Here is a 26,218-nt window from a genome sequence, read left to right as displayed (position 1 = left end):
GACAAGGATTGCGAACACTGGTCTCCTACCACCGCCTATACATCTTGAGAACAGATTTGAAGTACCAAGGAATGTAAATGAGGAATCCCCAAACGTGATGAATGTGATCGAACATAGACTGAATGGGCCAGTAACTAACACTGATGCTAACTGGCGCTCAAGGTCGAGCAGACAGTGGCACTCAGCTCAGAGCGCAGCCGAGCCCAGGACTCTGATAGTGGGGGACTCCATAATCAGAAACATTAGCAGCAGGGATACAACTACATGCTGCCTTCCACAAGCAACAACTTCTGATGTAAACAGGGAACTTCAGAACATTCTGATGAAACATAAGACTGCAAATCGACTCATCATTCATGTGGGGAAGAATGATATTCATAAAGAGCAGTCAGAACTCCTTAAGAAGGATTTCAATGAACTTTTTGAAACACTTAAAAGACTGAAAGTTCAAACATTCATCAGTGGACCTCTCCCAGCAAGAGGAACAAACAGGTTTTCACGGTTGCTTGGGCTAAATACATGGCTGCAAAAAACCTGCAATATAAAAGGAGTGAACTTCATTGACAATTTCAATCTTTTCTGGAGTCAACGACAACTGTTTCATCGGGATGGCCATCACCCAAACAAACTTGGTTCAAGAGTGCTAAAGGACAATATCTACTTCTCCCTCAATCATCCTTCTGCAGTGTGTGCCAATCCACTCAATCTGAACGGCAAAATTTTGGAAGAAACTGTACAGCACCTTAAAACATCAACCTGCACTCTTGACACACTTCCCACATCATTTTTCAAAAGTGTGTTAAACAGTTTAGAAGCAGATCCTCTAGAAGTGGTAAATGCCTCACTTCTCTCTGGGAGTTTTCCAAACTCCCTAAAAACTGCAGTTGTCAAGCCCCTCCTGAAAAAGAGCAATCTGGATAAGACCATATTAAGCAACTATAGACCGATCTCAAATCTTCCTTTCATAGGCAAGATCATTGAAAAAGTTGTCTTCAATCAGCTGAACAAATTCTTATGCTCGAATGGATACTTTGACTATTTTCAATCTGGTTTCCGACCGCACCACAGCACAGAGACAGCGCTCATAAAGATAATAAACGATATTCGCTTAAATACTGATTCAGGCAAATTATCAGTGCTGGTACTACTTGACCTCAGTGCTGAATTTGACACTGTCGATCACAACATACTTCTTGACAGGCTGGAAAACTGGGTGGGGCTTTCTGGGATAGTCCTAAAATGGTTTAGGTCATACTTAGATGGGAGAGGTTATTATGTGAGTATAGGAGACCATAAGTCTGAGTGGACATCCATGACATGCGGAGTCCCTCAAGGCTCAATTCTTGCGTCACTCCTGTTCAACCTGTATATGCTCCCAATGAGCCAAATAATGAGAAAGAACCAAATTGCTTACCACAGCTATGCAGACGACACACAGCTCTCCTTAGCCCTATCGCCTAATGACTACAGCCCCATTGACTCCCTGTGCCAATGCATCGATGAAGTCAACAGTTGGATGTGTCAAAACTTTCTTCAGTTAAACAAAGACAAAACTGAAGTCATTGCTTTTGGAAACAAAGATGAAGTTCTCAAGGTGAACGCATACCTTCACTCTAGGGGTCAAACAACTAAAAATCAAGTCAGGAATCTTGGTGTGACACTAGAGTCAGACCTTAGTTTCAGTAGTCATGTCAAAGCAATAACTAAATCAGCATACTATCATCTGAAAAATATTGCAAGAATTAGATGCTTTGTTTCCAGACAAAACTTAGAGAAACGTGTGCATGCTTTCATCACCAGCAGGGTGGATTATTGTAATGGACTCCTCACTGGCCTTCCCAAAAAGACCATAAGACAGTTGCAGCTCATACAGAACGCTGAGCAGAACCAGAACACATGAACACATCACACCAGTCCTCAGGTCTTTACACTGGCTCCCAGTTAAATTTAGGATTTATTTTAAAGTATTATTACTGGTATATAAATCATTCAATGGCTTAGGACCTCAATACATTGCAGATATGCTCACTGAATATAAACCCAACAGATCACTCAGATCACTAGGATCATATCAGCTAGAAATACCAAGGGTTCACTCAAAGCATTTAGTCATTTAGCAGACGCTTTTATCCAAAGCGACTTACAAATTAGGACTAGATTAAGCGAGTCATCATGAAGAGGTAAAAACAAAAACAACGCAAGAAGTGCTCAAGATACGAAGTTCAGGCATTATTCAGAGTAGCATAAGCCCGATAAGTGAGGTTTTAGAGAGAAAGGGGAGGTTTTTTTTTTTTTTTTTTTTTCATGCGGTTAAGTGCTCACGGAAGAGATGGGTTTTCAGCTGTCTTTTGAAGGTTGTCAGGGATTCTGCATTCCGGATGAGGGTGGGGAGAGCGTTCCACCAGCATGGAACTGTGAATGAGAATGTTCTGGAAAGTGATTTTGTGGCTCTCTGTGATGGAACCACGAGACGTCGCTCGTTGACCGATCGTAGGCTTCTGGTAGGGATGTAGGCTCGTAGTAGTGAGTGAAAGTAGGAGGGAGCTGAGCCTGTGATAGATCTGTAAGCGAGCGTCAATGCCTTGAATTTGATGCGAGCAGCGAGAGGTAGCCAGTGCAGAGAGATGAACAGAGGAGTGACGTGGGCCCTCTTGGGCTCGTTGAAGACAAGACGAGCTGCAGCGTTCTGGATCATCTGTAGAGGTTTGGTTGCACATGATCGAAGTCCAGCCAGAAGAGCATTGCAGTAGTCAAGCCTAGAAATGACCAGGGCCTGGACGAGAAGTTGTGTTGCATGCTCAGTTAGGAAAGGCCTGATCTTCCTGATGTTGTGCAGTGCAAACCTGCATGATCGAGCTGTCTTTGAAATGTGATCTGTGAAGGTCAGCTGGTCATCAAGCGTTACTCCAAGATTTCTGACCGACCTTGATGGGGTGATTGATGATGATTCTAGCTGGATAGTGAAGTCGTGCTGTAGAGACGGATTGGCGGGGAGGATGAGAAGCTCAGTCTTTGCCAGGCTGAGCTGCAGGTGATGCTCCTTCATCCATGTCGAGATGTCCGCCAGACAACTTGAGACCCGTGCAGCTACTGTGGGATCATCTGGTTGAAATGAGAGGAAGAGCTGTGTGTCATCAGCATAGCAGTGGTAAGAGAAGCCGTGTGCTTGTATGATGTGTCCCAGTGATGTGGTGTAGATGGAGAAGAGGAGGGGACCAAGAACTGAACCCTGGGGAACACCTATGGTCAGTTGATGAGTTCTGGATACCTCGCCTCTCCATGCGACCCTGAAGGACCTACCTGTGAGATAGGAAATCAAAGCATGGCGAGTCCGCTTTTAGCTATTATGCCAGCCACAGCTGGAACCAGCTTCCAGAGGAGATCAGATGTGCTCCTACTGTAGTCACTTTCAAATCCAGACTCAAAACACATCTGTTTAGCTATGCATTAATGAATGAGCACTGTGCCAGTGTTCGTCCGACTGTACTGTACTGTACTGTATTTTATTTTTTATTTTTCTAAACTGTTTTAATTATTCTTATTTCTTTTTATTATTTTAATTTCTTCTATGTAAAGCACCTTGAATTGCCATTGTGTATGAAATGTGTATAAAACCTCATAAATGTGGATGGCGAGGCCCAGCCGGCTGCCGCACAGATATCTTAAATGGGTATTCCACTTGACCAAGCCCAAGACGAGGCCATGCCTCTTGTGGAATGAGCTCTGACGCTTAAGAGGCAATGAAGGCCCTTAGACTAATAAGCCAGCGCGATAGCATCAAGTATCCAGTGCGATAATCTCTGCTTTGAGACGGCGAGCCCCTTGGTGCAGCCGCCAAAGCATACGAAAAGCTGTTCCGACTGTCTGAATGAGACAGAACTCTCCAGATAAACTCTGAGAGCCCTGACAGGACAGAGTAAATTCGCGTCTCTTTCATCCTCTGGTGAGGAAAGAGCTGCTAGTGAAATAACCAGTGCCCTGATCGGAGTCGAGAGCACTTTAGGAATATAACCATGCCTTGGTCTGAGGACGGCTCTGGAGTAGCTAGGCCCAAACTCAAGGCAGGAAACGTTCACTGATAGCACGTGTAAATCGTCCACTCCCTTGATTGAAGCGAGAGCCAGTAAAAGAGAGGTTTTGAGCGAGAGGTGCTTCAGGTCCGCAGACCGAAGCGGCTCAAACGGGGCCCCCTTTAATGCTTCCAGGGCTGTGGAGAGGTCCCAGATAGGCACAGAGGGGGGCAGTGGAGGATTTATCCCTTTAAGGAAGCGCACGATGAGGTCGGCCTTTTGGGAGAATGGTCCGGCCTCGGCTGGACTCAACCTCTCCCTTTTCCTTCCTGTGGCTAGGAAGGCTTGCGAGGCTTGGGGTCCCTGCCTCTCAGGGAACTGCTGGTGCTTTGCAGAGCGAGAGCAGTGACGGACTTAAGCCACTGGGCGGGGCTGAGAGACCGGAGGCGCTGCTTTTACCTGCTGAGGCGGCAGCACCTTCTTGTGGTGGCTCGAAGCAGAGCTGGAACGCTTTGGGAGGAAGTGACGCATAGCCTGTGATGCTTTCTGAGCCTCTGTATGGCGCTCCGCAAAACCCTTGACCGTTGGGCCGAACAGACCGGTGGTGGAGATAGGGGAGTCAAGGAAAGCTGCCCTGTCAGCCTCCTTCATGTCCGTCAAAGTCAGCCAGAGGTGCCGCTCAAGCACCGTCAGGTTTGCCATGCTTCGACCGATCGACTGGGCTGTCGATTTTGTGGCTTGCAGGGCTAGGTCTGTGACGCTGTGCAGGTCCTTGAAAGCCGGTTCAGGTCCAGACTCGTCCATTAAGCGGAGAAGTTTTTCCTGAAACACCTGGAGGACAGCCATAGTGTGAAGTGCCGAAGCAGCTTGGCCAGCGGCAGCGTATGGCGGCCAGCGAGAGCTGAAGTGGTGCGGCAAGGCTTTGATGGATGTTACACTTTGGCCTTCCATTCTGTAGTGGTGTAATTCCTGTAATTAAGTATTTTGCTCAGTTGAGCTAACCAATGATGTCTGATGATTTTAGCAGGGTATTTGAATCTTTTGAGGATGCTCTGTCTTAATGTGGGCGTTGGGCTGATCGTTTTCTGCATAAAGGCCATTTAGATGGCGCTGCTGTTTCGTTGTGTTTTGCTGTATGTTTTCCACGCTAAAACCATTGTCCATGAGTCATGCACGTGGGCTTGCACCTCAGTCATATTACTATCGGCTGCGTGTGTGCTAATTTGTTTTTATTTACTTTGGCATTTGTTTCCTTAGATATACTCAGTCGTTACGTTATCACTGTATGTTTTGTTTATTGGAGTTTTTCTTTTTTGTGTGTTTTTTTGTTTTTGTTTTAAATGTCTACAAGTCAGTACTCATTTGTGGTGAGTGTTTTGCATCACCAACAACTGAGAATTCTGTTAGTATTATTTGGTTTTAGTATCATTTGTTCATTGTATTCATTGTCTTTTTCTGTTTATTTTAGGCTGACGGACCTTGGATTGGGAGGCCAGCTTTTCTTGCCTTGTGGTGGTGGTATTTAAAGCGCAGAGTGTGGTTTGCTGCTTATAACTGCTTACACCTCAGTGTGTGTGTGTGTGTGTGTGTGTGTGTGTGTGTGTGTGTGGTTTTTGTATAAGACACCTAGCTAGCCTACCCTGCTACGGGTAAGCCTCAGCCACTTTAGTGCCTTAATTTTCTTAATTTTGTGTGTTGTTGACATACAATGCTGTACTATTCGTTGGAATGACATTCTGCCTTGTAGTAACCTGAGTTTTATCTATTTATGTGAACTTAATAAACTCTTTTTGTACTGATATCCACGTCTCTTTGTCCTCCAAGGTAACAAACCTGTGTGTCCTATTTCCATTGAGTAGTTACTTCCCCTTTCTCTGAAAAGGGGTGGTGTGGTCAGCTTGTCATATTAAATTACCACTATAAGATTTAGTACTTGTCAACTATTTACCACCACCACGCTACATGAATAAACTCTCCTGTAACAAAGTTTGTTACCTTGCAGGTACAGCATGTCAATCTCAGGCTGGTTCTTGATCTTACGGCCATTTTCAAACTTGCTGCCAAAGTTGGATGTTTCCACAAACGCTCCAGTGAGGGAATAACCGGCTTCATATGGAGTGAACTCAAACCAGGGGTCTGCAGACAGAAACACGTCCATATAACAGCTGACACAAACACATGAACTCTGTCTTTCTCACTCACTCACACACACACACACACACACAAACACACCTGCATCTTTGCTCTGTTTGCCGTGCTTGTCAATCACTTTGTAGACAGGAAACGGGTCTTTACTCTTCTGGTCCCAATGATCTGAGAGTGTGTGTTCATCTATCTGAAGAGAGAGAAAAAAATTCAGCAGCTGTTATTTATCATGTTGGTGTAGGAGAGAACTGGGACAATTTATTCAGTCACAATCAAGCTCAAGTGAAAAACACCTGCTAGTGTAACCGGTTCTCGCTACCCGTTCTGATTCTATCCAGGGTCTCTGGAGTGGGAGGCTAAAGACCGCAGTCTCTATTGTTACTCTTGAGAACAGGGGAGTGAGGTTTACACACACACAGCTCTCATTGGCCTACAACAGTTACACTAGGAATCATTAATAAATCTCAGATTTTCAATATGGTCTCAGACTTTTGACTTGACTTCTATATATTTTTTCCTACTATGGAAGTCAATATAGAGCCTAGTTTGCAAAATTGTGTTAGCAATTGGAAAAAAACTGTATGAATAGTTACAGACCTCTTTCACATAACCTGTAACGAACATCGCTGCCCAGAAGTCAGTCAAGCTGAATAGGTCTTTCTCATAGTAATATTTCTTCAGTTTGTCATAAGCCTCTTCCCAGCTGACTGCAGGACCGCTGAGTCTCTGGACGATCTTGTTTTTCACAGTCTCTAGTTTGGTGGACCAGTCTGGCTCCTGATATAAGGAGGCCATGCACCTTCAAAGGAACAACATATGCTCTCATTTATGACATTCAACCTGTGTGTGTGTGTGTGTGTGTGTGTGTGTGTGTGTGTGTGTGTGTGTGTGTGTGTGTGTGTGTACCAGGTGGATCCAGAGACTCCGCTCAGATAAAGCACACAGTCCAGAAGACCTGTTTTCTTGAGTTGATCCAGGGATCCCAGCAAACCCACCATGGCTCTTTGTCCTCCTCCAGATCCCAGTAATGCAATGTTTGGCACCTCATTCTGAAACGTAGATTGATTTAGCAAACAATTGATGTTCAGCAGGAAACACTTCCTGCTCAGCTACTGTTTGGAGGCTCTTGCTTACCTCTCCGCTCTTTGCTCTATCGCTTTTATATTTTATCTTCTATATTTTTATATTTTATCTCCTTTTATCACATAATTTGAACTTCAGCAAATCAGCACAGTGCTCAAACGAAAAAGTTTGGATTACTACAAAAACGTAGAATTCTTTTACCCGACCAGCTTACATACCGGGAAAGGAAAACACAACTGCCTACATTCATAAGGATAAGAGAGAAAATGCCTCTTCTGGAATCTACTTGCTGCACTAACTGCCACAGACTTTTACAAAGGATTGCAGTTCTTGAAACAAAGTTACTTACGGGACCACCAAACCAGACGGAGCACACAACAGAGCTTCGTCATGGACACCCTCAGCATACCGGTGAGTCCCATGAAATTAGTGCTCCTCGACAGGTAGAGAAACAAGCCGATCAACTTACAAATCGATGGCACATACAGGGAGCGAGACCCAAAGGCACTCGAGACATCAGATTGTAACGAGCCTCACATATTACCGCAGTAGCATCCTCTACCCCAGATACAGCTCTGACAAGGATTGCAAACACTGGTCTCGTTTAGACACCCATGCTAAAGTTGACTAAAAAGAGGAATAAAAAATCATCTTTTGGAAATTTATCTTAATGCCTTAATTAAAAAAATGACACTAAGGACACCAATTTTCATTGTGAATGAATTATTTATCGTAAATAAATAAATGTTATTCCTTAAATAAAACTTCCTGCTTTGCTACTGGTCGGACGCTTTTGCCTACTGCTCCGCACTTTGCTCTATCGCTTTCGTTATTATTACATTTTATCACCTAATTTTAACTTCAGTGAATCAGCACAGTGCTCAGAACGCTTGGATTACTATAAAAAAGCAGAATTAGTTTCATTCCTTCAGAATTCACTGAAGCTTACATTCCGAGGAAGAGAAAACTGAACTGCTTACATTCCGGCGGAAGAGAAAACATTCACAAGGATAAGAGAAAATGCGTCCTTTTGATTCTACTTGCTGTACTAACTGCCAAAAACTTTTACAAAGGATTACAGTTCTTGAAACAAAGCTAATGGTAGGATCAAACCAGACGGAACCCACAACAGAGTTTCATCATGGACAAATACAGCGCACAGCCGGTGAGTGTCATGAATTTAATGCTCCTCAACAGAACATACCTAGTGCAGAGAAACAAGCCGATCGACCTACAAACCGTTGGTACAAAGAGGGGGCAAAACCCAAAAATAGAGGCATTAGACTCTCTCAGGCAAAAATAGTTTCATCTACACCATACACAGCTACAAGGATTACAAACACTGGTCGTCTTCCACAACCTATTCATCTTAAGAACAGATTTGAAGTATTATTGAATGAGGAATGCTCAAATTTGTTAAATGTGGATGAACACAGACAGCCAGGAGCTCACTCTGATACTAACAGGCGCTCAAGGTCAAGCAGACAGCGGCACTCAGCTCAGAGCGCAGCCGAGGTCAAAACATTGATAGTTGGGGACTCTACGATCAGAGATATCAGCTCGAAAGATACAACTACATGCTGCCTTCCACAAGCAACAACCTCTGACGTAAACAGAGAAATTCAAAACATTTTGATGAAACATAAGACTGCAAATCGACTCATCGTTCATGTGGGGAAGAATGATATCCATAAAGAGCAGTCAGAACAGCTTAAGAAGGATTTCAATGAACTTTTTGAAACACTCAAAAGACTGAAAGTACAAACGTTCATCAGTGGACCACTTCCAGCTAGAGGAAGTAACAGGTTCTCACGGTTGCTTGGGCTTAATTCATGGCTGCAAAAAACCTGTAATATAAAAGGAGTGAACTTCATAGACAACTTTAATCTTTTCTGGAATCAGAGGCCACTGTTTCAACAAAATGGCCATCTTCCAAACAAACTGGGTTCAAGAGTGCTAAAGGACAATATCCTTTTCTCCCTTCATCATCCTTCTGCCAATCCAATCAACCAGAATGGCACACACTCACCTGGACACAGTTTGAATGACCACAGGACTTCACTTCAGGACTTGAATGGACATGCGGCTGACACATCTCACAAAGACAATGATAACACCATGCAGCCAAAACATCTTCTGCTCACGGACACAACTTCAGCTGAGCCCTGCCCACTGAGCTCACCAGAGTCAGACTGTGACATATTAGAAATGTCACAAGATTCAGCTCCCAAGGACAGCATATTACAGCCTCGAATAACAACAGATTCAGCACCCAAGAATGACCAGGGAAGCCAGGACAGCATATTACAGCCTCCAAAAACAACAGATTCAGCACCCAAGAATGACCAGGGAAGCCAGGACAGTACATTACAGCCACCAGTAACAACAGATTCAGCACCCAAACACGACCAGGAAAGCCAAGACAGCATATTACAGCCTCCATTAACACCACAGCCACTCTCACCGCTATCACTATCTCCTACATCCCCATTGATGTGTTTCTCAGAGAAAATGGAAAAACTAGTGTATGCTGGAACCCAATTCGCTGGAAGCCCCCAGATATCAACCAGAAAAACATCACTACCACCAAAGTCTATGGGCGCAGCTCGCCCTCTCCCCCCTCCCCCTCTTCCTCCTCCTCGAGCATTAAGGCCCCTTCCACAACGCCAGGGCCCACAACTTCCACCGTCTGCTAGAGGTGTTACAAAATCAACCAATACCAGCTCCAAGTGATTTGTGCCGGGTCCCCGCTGTGATAACAGTAACTTTCTCAAATGTTTACAGAACAAGCGGGAACCCAGTGTTCCTGTATCATCTGTTCATTCACATGTTAGAAAGTCTAAGGCCTTTAAAAGCCGTACAGCAAACCCATCTAATCTGGTGCCTATCACACGACAAACTAAGATTGTGGACACAAAAAGCAAGACTGTTAAGTTAGCACTTTTAAACATCCGCTCACTTAAAAATAAATCACTTCTAGTCAATGACTTTGTAAGCACATACAACCTGGACTTTATATTTCTAAATGAAACTTGGCTAGAAGACAGCTGCAGTGCAACAATCCTCAATGAAACATCTCCTCCGAACTTTACCTTTATGAGTGTCTCCAGAGCTGGAAGGAGAGGTGGGGGTGTAGCTGCTCTTTTTAAAGATGTCTATCAATGTAAGCAAATATCATTTGGTAATTACCCGTCTTTCGAACATCTGGGTATTGTGTTAAAAGGTGCTCCACGGATTTTACTTATCACTATTTACAGGCCTCCAAAATACTCTTCAGCCTTTGCTGAAGACTTTACAGAACTGTTATCAATAATTTCCTCAGAGTTTGACAGTTTCACTATTGCTGGAGATTTTAACATTCACATAGATAATGCAGAAAATAATATGACAAAAGAAATCAATACTGTTTTAAAAACTTTTGATCTGATTCAACATGTACATGGGCCCACACACAATCGTGGACACACTCTAGATTTACTTATCAGTAAGGGTCTAAACATTTCATTGAATGATATTAAGGATGTCGCACTCTCTGATCATTACTGTATTTTCTTTGATTTATTGATCTCTCCTGCCATTGAAGTTAGATCTGTGTCTGTCAAGAAGAGATGCCTAAATGAGAACACTAGTGTACTATTTATGAAGGCCATATCCCTAAGACCGAGCATATCTGCTGACTCGGTTGATTCTCTCCTTGATTCTTTTAACTCAAAGGTTAAAAATGTAATTGATGATATTGCTCCTGTGAAAGTCAGGAAGAATGGTAAACAAAAAGCACCTTGGAGAAACTCAACAGCAGTGCAAATTATGAAAAGACAATGCAGAAAATCAGAGCGCATGTGGCGAAAGACAAAACTTGTAATCCACTATAACATCTATAGAGACACCATTCGTGCTTTCAATATGGAACTAGGCAAAGCTAGACAGACTTTCTTCTCCAATATCATAAACAGAAACCTAAATAATACTCGAAATCTCTTCGCTACTGTCGACAGACTAACAAATCCCCCAAGCGAGATTCCCAGTGAAATGCTCTCCGACAGCAAGTGTAGTGAGTTTGCTACCTTTTTCTCTGAGAAAATCAATAATATTAGAAAGGTGATCAGCACATCCTTGAGTTGCGCTGGGGTCAGTCAGATCAGACTTCAACCTGAGAAAGTAGTTACTATGTCTGATTTTGAAGAAATTGATGGCAAAATTCTGAAAGAAACCGTTCAGCACCTTAAAACATCAACCTGCGCCCTTGACACACTTCCCACATCTTTTTTTAAAAGTGTGTTAGACTGTTTAGAAGCAGATCTCATAGAAGTGGTAAATGCCTCACTTTTCTATGGAAGTTTTCCAAACTCCCTTAAAACTGCTGTTGTCAAACCCCTCCTGAAAAAGAGCAATCTGGATAAGACTATATTAAGCAACTATAGACCGATCTCAAATCTTCCTTTCACAGGCAAAATCATTGAAAAAGTTGTCTTCAACCAGCTGAACAAATTCTTAAACTCAAATGGATACTTTGATAATTTTCAATCTGGCTTCCGATCGCATCACAGCACAGAGACGGCGCTCATTAAGATAATAAACGATATTCGCTTAAATACAGATTCAGGCAAATTATCAGTGCTGGTTCTACTCGACCTCAGTGCTGCATTTGACACTGTCGATCACAAAATACCTCTAGACAGGCTGGAAAACTGGGTGGGGTTTTCTGGGACAGTTCTAAAATGGTTCAGGTCATACTTAGATGGGAGAGGTTATTATGTGAGTATAGGTGACCATAAGTCTGAGTGGACGCCCATGACATGCGGAGTCCCTCAAGGCTCAATTCTTGCGCCACTCCTGTTCAACCTGTACATGCTCCCAATGAGCCAAATAATGAGAAAGAACCAAATCTCTTACCACAGCTATGCAGACGACACACAGATCTACTTAGCCCTATCGCCTAATGATTACAGCCCCATTGACTCTCTGCTTCAATGCATTGATGAAGTCAACAGCTGGATGTGCCAAAACTTTCTACAGTTAAACAAAGACAAAACTGAAATCATTGTGTTTGGAAACAAAGATGAAGTTCTCAAGGTGAACGCATACCTTCACTCTAAAGGTCAAACAACTAAAAATCAGGTCAAGAATCTTGGTGTGTCTTTAGAGTCAGACCTTAGTTTCAATAGTCATGTCAAAGCAATAACTAAATCAGCATACTATCATCTGAAAAATATTGCAAGAATTAGATGCTTTGTTTCCAATCAAGACTTAGAAAAACTAGTGCATGCTTTCATCACCAGCAGGGTGGATTATTGTAATGGACTCCTCACTGGCCTTCCCAAAAAGACCATAAGACATTTGCAGCTCATACAGAACGCTGCAGCCAGGATTCTTAGCAGAACCAGAAAATATGATCATATCACACCAGTCCTCAGGTCATTACACTGGCTGCCAGTTACTTATAGGATTGATTTTAAAGTATTATTACTAGTATATAAATCATTCAATGGCCTAGGACCTCAATACATTGCAGATATGCTCACGGAATACAAACCCAACAGATTACTCAGATCATTAGGATCACATCAGCTAGAAGTTCCAAGAGTTCACTCTAAGCAAGGAGAGTCTGCTTTTAGCTATTATGCCAGCCGCAGCTGGAACCAGCTTCCAGAGGAGATCAGATGTGCTCCTACATTAGTCACATTCAAATCCAGACTCAAAACACATCTGTTTAACTTTGCATTTAATGAATGAGCACTGTGTCACTGTTTGTCCGACTGTTTATACTGTGTCTTATTTTAGTCTTTATTCTAAACTGTTTTAATTATTTTTAGTTCTTTCTCGTTTCTTTATTTTAAACTGTTCTTTATTCTAAACTGTTTTAATTATTTTTAGTTCTTTCTTGTTTCTTTATTTTAAACTGTTTTGTATATTCTTATTTCTTCTGATTATTTTTAATAGTATGTAAAGCACTTTGAATTACCATTGTGTATGAAATGTGCTATATAAATAAACTTGCCTTGCCTTGCCTTAAAATACAGGGTGCCGTTATTTCATGGATCCAGGATACTATGCATCCTGATAGTTACCTTGGCCTTTGGAATTAAAATAGCCACACATCATCACATACCCTTCACCATACCTAGAGACTGGCATAATGTGTTCCTTCTTAAGATATTTTGAAGAATGTCAGAAATTAATTAATTAATTTAATGGGTTACGTTAACCGTTAAACAACTTAAGGGTGAGTAAATGGTGACAGAACTATTCCGGTTTACACAGATTGAAAAAACATGTTGTGCAATTAATGAACAATTACATTTAAAGTGGTTTTTGTGTTGTGGTTGCAGCCTAATAAATATTGCCTTGAATTGAGTATATCATCCAGTCTCATTATTTAGTTGGTTGAAATAATATACTTTTTCCCCACTTTTATTATCTAACTCTTCTGATTCACCAAAAAAGGAGCAACTGAGGCAAATCTCACTTTCGCATGTAATGGTTTGCATGAGAATTGTTTACTGGAGGGTAATACTTGTGGATTCTTTTGAAAGAAATATTTTACTTTGTTGGTTAAATTATGTGGAACCATTCATCCTTTCTTTAAAAATAAGGAAAGCAAAACATACAGGTAATTGCTTTAAGTATATTAATTACCATTTAATATATGTGTGTGAGGGGAGTGGTTATTACATTACCACAAAGTACATTCAGAACTACAATAATATAAACAAAAGAAAACGTACAGCCTTGTAGTTTGCCAACAGTTACAGAAATACTTTAAAGCTTTCCTGTTATCTGAATAGTTTTCTTAATAGGCTATATAGCCTATTCTGATTTCACGTTGAAGAATAAAAAAAGGGGTTTGGTTTTACTCTACATTTGCATGCATGTATATGATATTTAGTGAAAAATGTTTAGACTTCAGTTGTCTCGCCAAGTCAGAAAACGTACTCGGTTACTAACGTAACCTCTGTTCTCTCTAGAAGAGGGAACGAGTACTGCGTAAGTATCTTACGCTAGGGGAAAATCCCTTTTCCACGAGATATTGAAGCCAAAAAATTATCCTTAATTTTGTATTAACAAGTCTTTATCTTTACAGAATAAAACTAAAATAACAGCCTCATGCAAAGCATTCTGGGAACCAAAATCTGAAGGAAAAAAACAGAAAAAGGTTGATGAAGATTTCTGGTTCCCAGAATGCTTTGCATTAGGTTGTTATTTTATAGTTTTATTCTGTAAAGTCAAAGACTTGTTAATGTTTAATGTTCATTTAACTTTGAGCAAACTGTTGCCAGTAAATAACATTGATTTAAATCTACAGTAAGTTACTGGCAAACAGCTGCAAAACTACAGCAAATTTTTTACAGTGTAGTCAACGACTTAATTACCACACACAACCTGGATTTTATGCATAAATGAAACCTGGCTAGAAGACCGCTGCAGTGCAACAATCCTCAATGAAACAGCCCCTCCTAACTTTACTTTTATGAGTGTCTGCAGAGCTGTTAAGAGAGGTGGGGGTCTAACTGCTCTTTTTAAAGATATCTATCAATGTAAGCAAAAATCATTTGGGAATTACCCGTCTTTCGAATATCTGGGTATTGTGTTAAAAGGTGCTCCACGCATTTTACTTATCATTATTTACAGGCCTCCAAAATACTGTCCAGCCTTTGCTGAGGAATTTACAGAACTGTTATCAACAATTACCTCAGAGTTTGACTGTTTTGTCATTGCTGGAGATTTTAACATTCACATAGATAATGCAGAAACCAATATGGCAAAAGAAATCAATACTGTTTTAAAAACTTTTGATCTGACTCAGCATGTACATGGACCCACACACAATCGTGGACACACTCTAGATTTACTTATCAGTAAGGGTCTAAACATTTCATCGATTGTTAAGGATGTAGCGCTGTCTGATCATTTCTGTATTTTCTTTAATATATTGATCTCTCCTGCCACTGAAGCTAGATCTGTGTCTGTCAAGAAGAGATGCTTAAATGAGAACACTAGTGTACTATTTATGAAGGCTATATCCTTAGCACCAAGCATATCTGCAGACTCTGTTGATTTTCTCTTTGATTCTTTTAACTCAAAAGTTAAAAGTGTAATTGATGATATTGTTCCTGTGAAAGTCAGGAAGAAGAGTGGCAGACAAAAAGCACCTTGGAGAAACTCAACAGCAGTGCAAAATATGAAAAGACAATGCAGAAAAGTAGAGCGCATGTGGCGTAAGACAAAACTTGTAGTCCATTATAACATCTACAAGACAGCCTTCATGCTTTCAATATGGAACTAGGCAAAGCTAGACAGACTTTCTTCTCAAATATTATAAACAGCAATTTAAACAACACACACACTCTTTTTGCTACTGTAGAGAGACTGACAAACCCCCCAAGCCAGATTCCCAATGAAATGCTCTCAGACAACAAGTGCAGTGAGTTTGCTTCCTTCTCTGAGAAAATCAATAATATCAGAAAGGTGATCAGCACATCCTTGAGTTGCGCTGGGGTCAGACAGATCAAACCACCTGAGAAAGTAGTTACTACTGTATGTCTGATTTCAAAGAAATTGATGGCAAAATTTTGGAAGAAACCGTACAGCACCTTAAAACATCAACATGTGCCCTTGACACACTTTCCACATCTTTTTTCAAAAGTGTGTTAAATAGTTTAGAAGCAGATCTTCTAGAAGTGGTAAGTGCCTCACTTCTCTCTGGGAGTTTTCCAAACTCCCTGAAAACTGCAGTTGTCAAGCCCCTCCTGAAAAAGAGCAATCTGGATAAGACCATATTAAGCAACTATAGACCGATCTCAAATCTTCCTTTCATAGGCAAGATCGTTGAAAAAAGTTGTCTTCAATCTGTCATGACTCGTTGAATTAGTGAGAGAGGATTCAAGTGCAGGAAGGATCTTTATTAAACAAAACAAAACAAAACTACAAACAAAAACCTCCTCAAGGGGGAAAAACAAGACAGGCAAAAGTCAGGACCAGAACACAAGGGAAACATAAATAACAAACCAGCACAGGACTGCAAACACAGGGAGACTAAATAGGGAAGCAAACAAGAGGATAACGGGGAAAGCAGGCGGGGCAAATAATTAAATAATCAGGTAACAAGATGGGAGGGGCTACACAATTGACAGGAGAGCACATGGCACAAGGAATACAAGACAAGCCATGTGCTCACAACAAACCAGACAAGACACATGACAAACCCAACACTGTGACACAATCAGCTGAACAAATCTTATGCTCGAATGGATACTTTGACTATTTTCAATCTGGTTTCCGACCGCACCACAGCACAGAGACAGCGCTCATAAAGATAATAAACGATATTCGCTTAAATACTGATACAGGCAAATTATCAGTGCTGGTACTACTCGACCTCAGTGCTGCATTTGACACTGTCGATCATAACATACTTCTGGACAGGCTGGAAAACTGGGTGGGGCTTTCTGGGATAGTCCTAAAATAGTTCAGGTCATACTTAGATGGGAGAGGTTATTATGTGACTATAGGAGACCATAAGTCTGAGTGGACATCCATGACATGCGGAGTCCCTCAAGGCTCAATTCTTGCGCCACTCCTGTTCAACCTGTATATGCTCCCAATGAGCCAAATAATGAGAAAGAACCAAATTGCTTACCACAGCTATGCAGACGACACACAGCTCTCCTTAGCCCTATCGCCTAATGACTACAGCCCCATTGACTCCCTGTGCCAATGCATTGATGAAGTCAACAGTTGGATGTGTCAAAACTTTCTTCAGTTAAACAAAGACAAAACTGAAGTCATTGCTTTTGGAAACAAAGATGAAGTTCTCAAGGTGAACGCATACCTTCACTCTAGGGGTCAAACAACTAAAAATCAAGTCAGGAATCTTGGTGTGACACTAGAGTCAGACCTTAGTTTCAGTAGTCATGTCAAAGCAATAACTAAATCAGCATACTATCATCTGAAAAATATTGCAAGAATTAGATGCTTTGTTTCCAGACAAGACTTAGAGAAACTTGTTCATGCTTTCATCACCAGCAGGGTGGATTACTGTAATGGACTCCTCACTGGCCTTCCCAAAAAGACCATAAGACAGTTGCAGCTCATACAGAACGCTGCCGCCAGGATTCTGAGCAGAACCAGGAAATATGAACACATCACACCAGTCCTCAGGTCTTTATACTGGCTCCCAGTTAGATTTAGGATTGATTTTAAAATATTATTACTGGTATATAAATCATTCAATGGCCTAGGACCTCAATACATTGCAGATATGCTCAGTGAATTCAAACCCAACAGATCACTCAGATCACTAGGATCATATCAGCTAGAAATACCAAGGGTTCACTCTAAGCATGGTGAGTCCGCTTTTAGCTATTATGCTGGAACAGCTTTCAGAAGAGATCAGATGTGCTCCTACAGTAGTCACTTTCAAATCCAGACTCAAAACACATATGTTTAGCTATGCATTTACTGAATGAGCACTGTGCCGCTGTTCGTCCGACTGTTTGTACTGTACTGTATTTTATTTTATTTTTCTAAACTGTTTTAATTATTCCTTTTATTTTATAATTAATTTTAATTTTTTTTATTTTTATTATTTTAATTTCTTCTATGTAAAGCACTTTGAATTGCCATTGTGTATGAAATGTCCTATAAATAAACTTGCCTTGCCTTGCCTTGCCTTTATCAGCTAAAACGCCATTTATAAATATCCAGGCAGATAAACAGAGTATATTACCTCACTGCAAGCTATCTCAAGTTTCTTCAGGCTTTGCAGAACATCTTTTCTCCTTCTGGCTACAAACTCCTCCTCGTTCTTATTCAGAGAGTGTTCGATTCTCACCGAACCACTGCAGCGACAGACAGACCAGTGCTGAATTTATACAGCCGTTTCATACATTTTAGAAAAGTTATTGTCAGAGTTATCCTGTTTGTAGACGTTAATTGTGATGTAATACTGTACTTCTATATAATGAAGTGCACAGTTTAACCATAGGGGTCTGAGCAAAATTACCTTTCCTGGGGTTTTGATGCTTCCATCTATAAAAGAACAGAGTCAAACATTAAAGTTAAAATCTATAATTCCAAAACTAATAGCGAACATCTTTTGAAAATCTTGACAGTTCTTTTGATAAAAATTAGTCATACCTCAAATGTCCATTATTATGCCACAGTTTTTTTAAATGCAAGTTGGTAACTTTAAACTAAAAACTAACTTTGAAACATATACTCACTTTTCTTGTATAGTCTTATAAAATCATGAGGCTTCAGCAATATCAGCACAGCAGCCGTCGACTCTCAGATCAGACAGAAGAGGCTCTTTTATAGGACTCTGAAGGTCTAGGTATCATCGTGGGAGGTGATAAACCTGAACTCCAGAGAAGGGCATAGAAGTGCATAAATGCATAGAAGTGTAAAAAGCTAATATGTGTTTGAACTATATGGAGCAGATCCTTTTCAAACCACAAACCCAATGATTCATAAACATATAAAATTAAATTAAAACTTAAATACCTAAGCAAAAAGCCCTTTATATATATATATATATATATATATATATATATATATATATATATATATGTGATAGGCAAGATCATTGAAAAAGTTGTCCTCAATCAGCTGAACAAATTCTTATGCTCGAATGGATACTTTGACAATTTTCAATCTGGTTTCCGACCGCACCACAGCACAGAGACAGAGCTCATAAAAATAATAAACAATATTCGCCTAAATACTGATTCGGGCAAATTATCAGTGCTAGTCAGTGGCGGCTGGTGCTAAAAAAATTTGGGGGGCGCAACAAACTGAATTATTAATCCAGGACTGAATGTAGGCTAATTGTTAAATAACAATTTGACAGTGATAATAATGTAGCTATCATTAGCCTAAAGTTTAGCTAAAACTTCAGCCGGTAGGGTTGGGAAATAGCCAATTGCCAAATAAATCTGAATTTTTGGGCTAAATGGCGATGTATGGTATAATCTGAGTATTTAATTATTATTTTTCTATTTGAATAAAAAAAAAACTGTATTTAATTAAAAAAAATATATATATATTTAATATCCTGATCAATATTGTCCTACAAACAATGTTCATATTGAAGGTTATAAAAACAAACATAGTGTAACCTTGCTGTCTATCTGCAGTCTATCCAAAAAAGGGGTCAAATCACATTACATTCTAACATTGCAACATTACAATCTAAAAACAAAATAATGCTTTTTAAAGAAGTAGTTAAATTTACTAAACTTAAAATAAAAAATAAAAAATAAAAACAAAGCTAATGTCATAAAAATACACATGTAGGTTTGAAATTCTCTAGCACATTTATGTTCACCAACAACAACAAATATTCAACAACAAATATTTTAGCTAAATATATTTATAATTTAGTGCTAATGTATATTTTAGTCAGAATAATTGCACTCCTATTCTATTGCGCTCCGTCTGTTCGGCGCGCATGCACGTGGCGGCGCTCGTTCACGAGCTTGCAGAAAGCTTGCCCACTCATGACAGCAAACTGGAAATATTGACTTTCTAATATTTACAGATGGAGAATATGTCCGTGAAATGTAAGTTATGCACTGAGGAAATTATTGGATGTCACAAATATTATTAGAGGTATATTTGTTTCCACCAATCGCTGCACAAGTGAAGTTTACGTATGATGATGAAAGCACCTTAGTGCGAGCCCTCCCGGAACCCATAGAGAATGCATTGCAGTGCCTGCAGTTCGAAAAAAAAAAATCTTTAAATGTAAGTCTATGGGAACACTCTGGGCGATTTTCGGCCATAGTGAAATCGCCCAAAAAGAGGCAGTACTTCACAGAACGTGACTTGGCGCTGATTGGACTATATCCAGAGGCAGAACAACAGTGAGTGACTGCTAGCGTAACTGAGATTGCATCGCCCAATTGCCCTAATGAAGAAAACACCGCTGGTGCTGGTACTACTCGACCTCAGCGCTGCATTTGACACTGTCGATCATAACATACTTCTTGACAGGCTGGAAATAAACTTGCCTTGCCTTGCCTAATGGACTCCTCACTGGCCTTCCCAAAAAGACCATAAGACAGTTGCAGCTCATACAGAACGCTGCCGCCAGGATTCTGAGCAGAACCAGGAAACATATCACACCAGTCCTCAGGTCTTTACACTGGCTCTCAGTTAGATTTAGTATAGGAGACCATAAGTCTGAGTGGACATCCATGACATGCGGAGTCCCTCAAGGCTCGATTCTTGCGCCACTCCTGTTCAACCTGTATATGCTCCCAATGAGCCAAATAATGAGAAAGAACCAAATTGCTTACCACAGCTATGCAGACGACACACAGATCTACTTAGCCCCATCGCCTAACGATTACAGCCCCATTGACTCCCTGTGCCAATGCATTGACGAAGTCAACAGTTGGATGTGTCAAAACTTTCTTCAGTTAAACAAAGACAAAACTGAAGTCATTGCGTTCGGAAACAAAGATGAAGTTCTCAAGGTGAACGCGTACCTTTACTCTAGGGGTCTAACAACTAAACATCAAGTCAGGAATCTCGGTGTGTCACTAGAGTCAGACCTTAGTTTCAGTAGTCATGTCAAAGCAATAACTAAATCAGCATACTATCATCTGAAAAATATTGCAAGAATTAGATGCTTTGTTTCCAGACAAGACTTAGAGAAACTTGTTCATGCTTTCATCACCAGCAGGGTGGATTATTGTAATGGCCTCCTCACTGGCCTTCCCAAAAAGACCATAAGACAGTTGCAGCTCATACAGAACGCTGCCGCCAGGATTCTGAGCAGAACCAGGAAACATATCACACCAGTCCTCAGGTCTTTACACTGGCTCTCAGTTAGATTTAGGATTGATTTTAAAGTATTGTTACTGGTATATAAATCATTCAATGGCCTAGGACCTCAATACATTGCAGATATGCTCAGTGAATTCAAACCCAACAGATCACTCAGATCACTAGGATCATATCAGCTAGAAATACCAAGGGTTCACTCTAAGCATGGTGAGTCCGCTTTTAGCTATTATGCTGGAACAGCTTCCAGAAGAGATCAGATGTGCTCCTACAATAGTCACTTTCAAATCCAGACTCAAAACACATATGTTTAGCTGTGCATTTACTGAATGAGCACTGTGCCGCTGTTCGTCCGACTGTTTGGACTGTACTGTATTTTATTTTATTTTTCTAAACTGTTTTAATTATTCCTTTTATTTTATTATTATTATTATTATTTTATTATTTTAATTTCTTCTATGTAAAGCACTTTGAATTGCCATAGTGTATGAAATGTCCTATATAAATAAACTTGCCTTGCCTTGCCTTGCCTTCATCAGCTAAAACACCATTTATAAATATCCAGGCAAATAAACAGAGTATATTACCTCACTGCAAGCTATCTCAAGTTTCTTCAGGCTTGTAGAACATCTTTTCTCCTTCTGGCGACAAACTCCTCCTCGTTCTTATTCAGAGAGTGTTCGATTCTCACCGAACCACTGCAGCGACAGACAGTGTGTAACTGTGGCAACTCCTGAAATGGGTCATCCCATTGATATTACCAGAACATTGAGCAGTTGAAGTAAATAAAAAAACTCGGCTCATAACATGGACACCGTTAATGCTTGGACGGAGCAAGAACAATGTAAGTGTCTTGAAAACATTAACACAGTTCAACTGAAAGGTAAAGCTCGCCCTCTTTAACAATACAGTTAAACTAAATGTACGAAGCAAACTTTGTACAAAGCTGAAAAACCCTCAACAACAGTGAAATAAGATCGCATGATTTGTCTGTCAATCAGATGCATGTAAAAGCAATAGTAGGCTCCCAGCACATTTTCAGTAGAACGAAACAAAAAAAAGAGCATTTAATTTAACGTTAACCATACCCCACTTATTTTTTATTTATTTTTTATTTATTTTTTACTGCCACTTTTTTATTCATACTACATCTCTCTTTTTTATCGGACCTTTCACTTAACCTTCTTTGCTTTCAAATATGAAATTATTCAAATAAAAACATTCAAATGATCTTACCTGGACTTACTTTTAAAGATTAGTAATAAAACATTTTCTCTTGACAACAGGGAAAGCTAGTATGTTTGCTTAGCATACCGTCAAAAACTACAATTTATGAGTTTAATATCATGTTTTGCTTCAAAATAAAAATTACTTGAAATTACTTCTGTGGTTTCATGTGTGAGAATATATTATTTTATTAAATTCTATAATACAGGCTATGTTGATTAACATTGCATTAATGGGTTAGTTCACCCAAAAATGAAAAATTAGCCCATGATTTACTCACACATAATTAAATGTCCTGGCTCCTCCAAGTTGAATGGCTGGAAAAAATTTAAAACCCAAAAAAGTGCATCCATTCATGATAAAAAATAAATAAATAAAAATACTCCACATTGCTCCAGTGGGTTAATAAAGGCCTTCAGAAGCGAAGCCATGGGTTTTTGAAAAATACCCATATTTATAACTTCATAATCTAAAATAACTAGCTTCCGCCAGATGATTGTACACATACTAAGCAGATTGACTTGCGCCACAAGAGTAACCTGTGACACATGTATGATGTAGAATGTAGGAGTATCGTAAGCTTAGACGCCTCTCGTGGTTTAAACAAATAGGGCTGTGCAACAAACTGAAGCTCCTCTTCTATAATATATATATAGCCTACGTTGTGCGTCGAGTCAGGGGTTAGTCTTCCACCGTAAATCGATGCGTATGGTCGGTCGTCTGGCTGAAGCTAGTTATTTTAGATTATATATTTTTTTTTAGAATTGTTTTTATTATGCAAGTACAAAGAAAAACAGAGAAACAGAGCAACATACAACCTGGTCAACCTGGCTTTCCATCCAAGCCCATCCAAGTATTAACCAGTACTAAACAATATCCTCTGTACAATAGGGGAGAAAAAAAGAAAGAGAAAAAAAAAAGAAAAAAAACACAATGCACATTCCCCTTCACTTTATACATACAGCACTCTTTTTTTTTCTTTTTTTTTTTTACACACAAGACAAGGGACAGCAGACAAGACAAACATGACAAACCATTTAGACACATTCCAGACAAGTTACAACACACAGGACAAGTCACACTAACAAAACAAAACAAACTAATCTACCAAAGTCAGAATAATAATAATAATGATGTCTCATTCACACACGCACGCCCACACACACACACACACAAATTACACTGGTGGTGCTCCTTAAGTGAACTGTTGAGAGAAAAAAAGCAAAAAAATAATAATTTAACATTGCCATGTTAGATTTACAAACAAATAAAATAAAATACAGATTGAGTTAAGCAGAGCTAGCGTTGGGCTAATTACAGAGCGTCAAATATTGGTTTCCACACAGAGTTGAACTGTTTTTGTTTATGTTTTCTTGATGTTTAGGTAATATTTCATTACGTTTTTCCATTTATCCAAGCCTGGAGTATCTGTGTTTTTCCAATTTTGTTCCAATAACAGTTTCTTATAGACTAATGAAGAAAATATTAATTGCCATACCATAGGATATTTCATTTTTATAACATTTTGGAGTAAGCAGGCTTCTGGTGTAAATACAAATTTCTGCTTACAGATGTTAGAGAGCCATCTCTCAATATCAAACCAGGTTTTCTTTATTTTTTCACAATACCAAAATGAATGAGTGAGATAGTCACTACTACCGCACTTTAAGCAGGTGGGGGGGGAGAAGATGCATCAAACTTATGAATTTTGTCCCTACTATAATAAATTCTAGTCATTAATTTATATTGAATCAATCTAAGATTTTCGTTGGTTGTGACTTTATATGTTAGATTTAAGCATTCTTAATAGTCCTTTATATCTCTGTCCCAGCCTTCATATATTTTACTTAGCAGATTACAGTTTATTACGGCATTATTGAGATAATCATACATAACACTTATACTTTTTTTCTTTTTCTTACTTTGTTCCAAAAGGATCTTTATCTTTTTTTTCGGAACATCATTCACTATATCACAGTTCTCTTTGACCCAGTTTTTTAACTGCATATATTTAAATATCTCTGAATCTTTTAATTTAAATGTATCTTTCAGTGTATCAAATGGGGATATATTATTTGAACTAATAATATCTGATAACACTTCAATACCTCCATTCATCCAAGTTTTCCACATTAATTTAGTACCTTGAATTTTAACAGATGGATTGTTCCAAATTTTAATATGTGTTGGAGTACCGATCTCCATCCCTAAAATCTGCTTGTTTTTTTTCCACATATTTAATGTACTGTTGACAACAAAGTTATCAGTCTTTACTTTTTTCTTGGAGAACAAGATGGATAATAAACTATTTGGTTGTAGTTGATGATTTTCAATAACCAGCCATGGGTCTTCATTAGTATTATTAATAATACGATCAATATAAAACATCTGAGCTGCTATCTGATACAATTCCATATTAGGGAGGTTTAACCCTCCTTCCCGTTTAGAGCAAAACAATAGATTTCTTTTTATTCTTGGGATTTTTCCAGCCCAAATAAAATATGTAATTATGGAATTTATTTCCTTGAAAAAGGTTTTTGGTGGTGTCAGCGGGATACACTGAAACAAATAAATAAACTTAGAGAGCCACATCATCTTTACCAGATTTATTCTACCAATTAAATTCAACTTGAGATCACTGTAGTTATTGAGATTATGTTTTAGATTATTTTTCAGTGTTAAAAAATTACTCTTATACAATTGTTTTTTGTTTGCACTGATATAACAACCTAAATATTTAATTTTACAGCTTTGTACTTTAAATTGTTTAAATACATCTGGGTTTATTTGTTTTTGGCCAAAAGTCAAAATTTCAGGTTTGCCACTGTTCATTTTATAACCTGAAATTTTGGAGAATTGACTCATTATATTGATTACACTCGGGATTGAAATGTCCACATCACTTAGATAAAACAACAAATCGTCAGCAAATAAACTTAATTTATATTCGTTTTTACCTATAGTGATACTGGTTATGTTATCTGTCTGTCTTATTTTCTCAGCCAAGGGTTCAATAGCCATCGCGAACAGCGCTGGAGATAATGGACAGCCTTGAGCAGTTCCACGGCTTAACGAAAATGCCTCAGAACACCATTGGTGTAGACTTGTGCTTTGGGGGCTCTATACACAGTTTCTACCATACTGATGAATTCTACTGGGAATTCAAATGTTTCAAGCACTTTATACAAATATGACCATTCAAGGCGGTCAAATGCTTTTTCCGCATCGACCGCCATCAAAGTCAAATCTATATATATATAATGTTTTTTTGCATATTGTGTTAAGGATATACATGTTCTAACATTAGTTCTAAGATCCCTATTAGGAATAAACCCAGCTTGGTTATGATGGATAATGCTAGGTAGGATTAGTGCCAATCTATTATTCACTACTTTTGTTATGGTTTTCTTGTCACAATTGATTAAGCTGATAGGCCTGAAATCAGAAGGCTTATTACATTCACGACCTGGTACATGATACAATGATACATTTTGGTTTATTGTAAACAGTTTTAAACTTAAATGTGTTTTCTGCAGCTCTGTGCGGCAGCATTTTAGCCGATGGAGACGAGGATAAGAAATTCCTCTGGGAACAAATAAAAGGTGCAACTTCATTTCTTCTCAGGATTTAGTTCTGTCTAAAGTTGACAGTCATTTCATTATCATGTGAACCTTAATTCCATTTAATTTAAGAACCACTGTGTATTTGTTTTACAGGTCTTTGGAAGAGAATTGTTATATGTATGGCTCAGTGGATCTGGGGCAGGAAATATGACTTTCTTTACAATATGAAAGGGGAGACAGATGCTAACTGGAAATTCATTGTGAATAATATAATAATGCTGTGATCTCTCAGATGAAGCAGTGCCCCCTGCTCTTCTGAAAAGTGAGACGAGAGACTATATAGATGGAGGACTGTTGCTGAACTCCCCCTACTTCTCAGTTCTGAGAGAAAAGAGTAACATC

General features: G+C 39.4%; 2 protein-coding genes across 4 annotated transcripts in view; one reads left to right on the top strand and one right to left on the bottom strand.

Moving 5' to 3' along the window:
• LOC311083523 (cytosolic phospholipase A2 gamma-like) overlaps positions 1-26,218 on the top strand; it is a 251,611-nt gene that overhangs the window by 87,963 nt on the left and 137,430 nt on the right. The gene's annotated exons all lie outside the window — the stretch shown is intronic.
• The window catches only part of LOC311083525 (cytosolic phospholipase A2 gamma-like), a 138,597-nt gene that overhangs the window by 21,729 nt on the left and 90,650 nt on the right, over positions 1-26,218 (bottom strand). For 2 of the 3 annotated variants that reach the window (XM_084115112.1, XM_084115114.1), the window contains exons 1-9: positions 22,534-22,784; positions 21,614-21,759; positions 18,461-18,594; positions 18,241-18,266; positions 17,965-18,076; positions 7,062-7,204; positions 6,753-6,954; positions 6,243-6,345; positions 6,006-6,146 (exon numbers count right to left, since the gene is read on the bottom strand). In XM_084115112.1, coding sequence (XP_083971238.1) covers positions 6,006-6,146; positions 6,243-6,345; positions 6,753-6,954; positions 7,062-7,204; positions 17,965-18,076; positions 18,241-18,266 — 727 coding nt within the window. In that variant the 5' untranslated portion in view covers positions 18,461-18,594; positions 21,614-21,759; positions 22,534-22,784. Of the gene's footprint in view, positions 1-6,005; positions 6,147-6,242; positions 6,346-6,752; positions 6,955-7,061; positions 7,205-17,964; positions 18,077-18,240; positions 18,267-18,460; positions 18,595-21,613; positions 21,760-22,533; positions 22,785-26,218 lie in introns of those variants that run through there. The other variant, XM_084115113.1, reaches the window with a different exon arrangement.

This window comes from Abramis brama (genome assembly GCF_963993115.1).
Source record: "Abramis brama genome assembly, chromosome: 5".
NCBI classification, from domain to species: domain Eukaryota; kingdom Metazoa; phylum Chordata; class Actinopteri; order Cypriniformes; family Leuciscidae; genus Abramis; species Abramis brama.
Note: the sequence above shows the minus strand (reverse complement) of the source record. Positions and strands in the feature narration are given on the sequence as shown.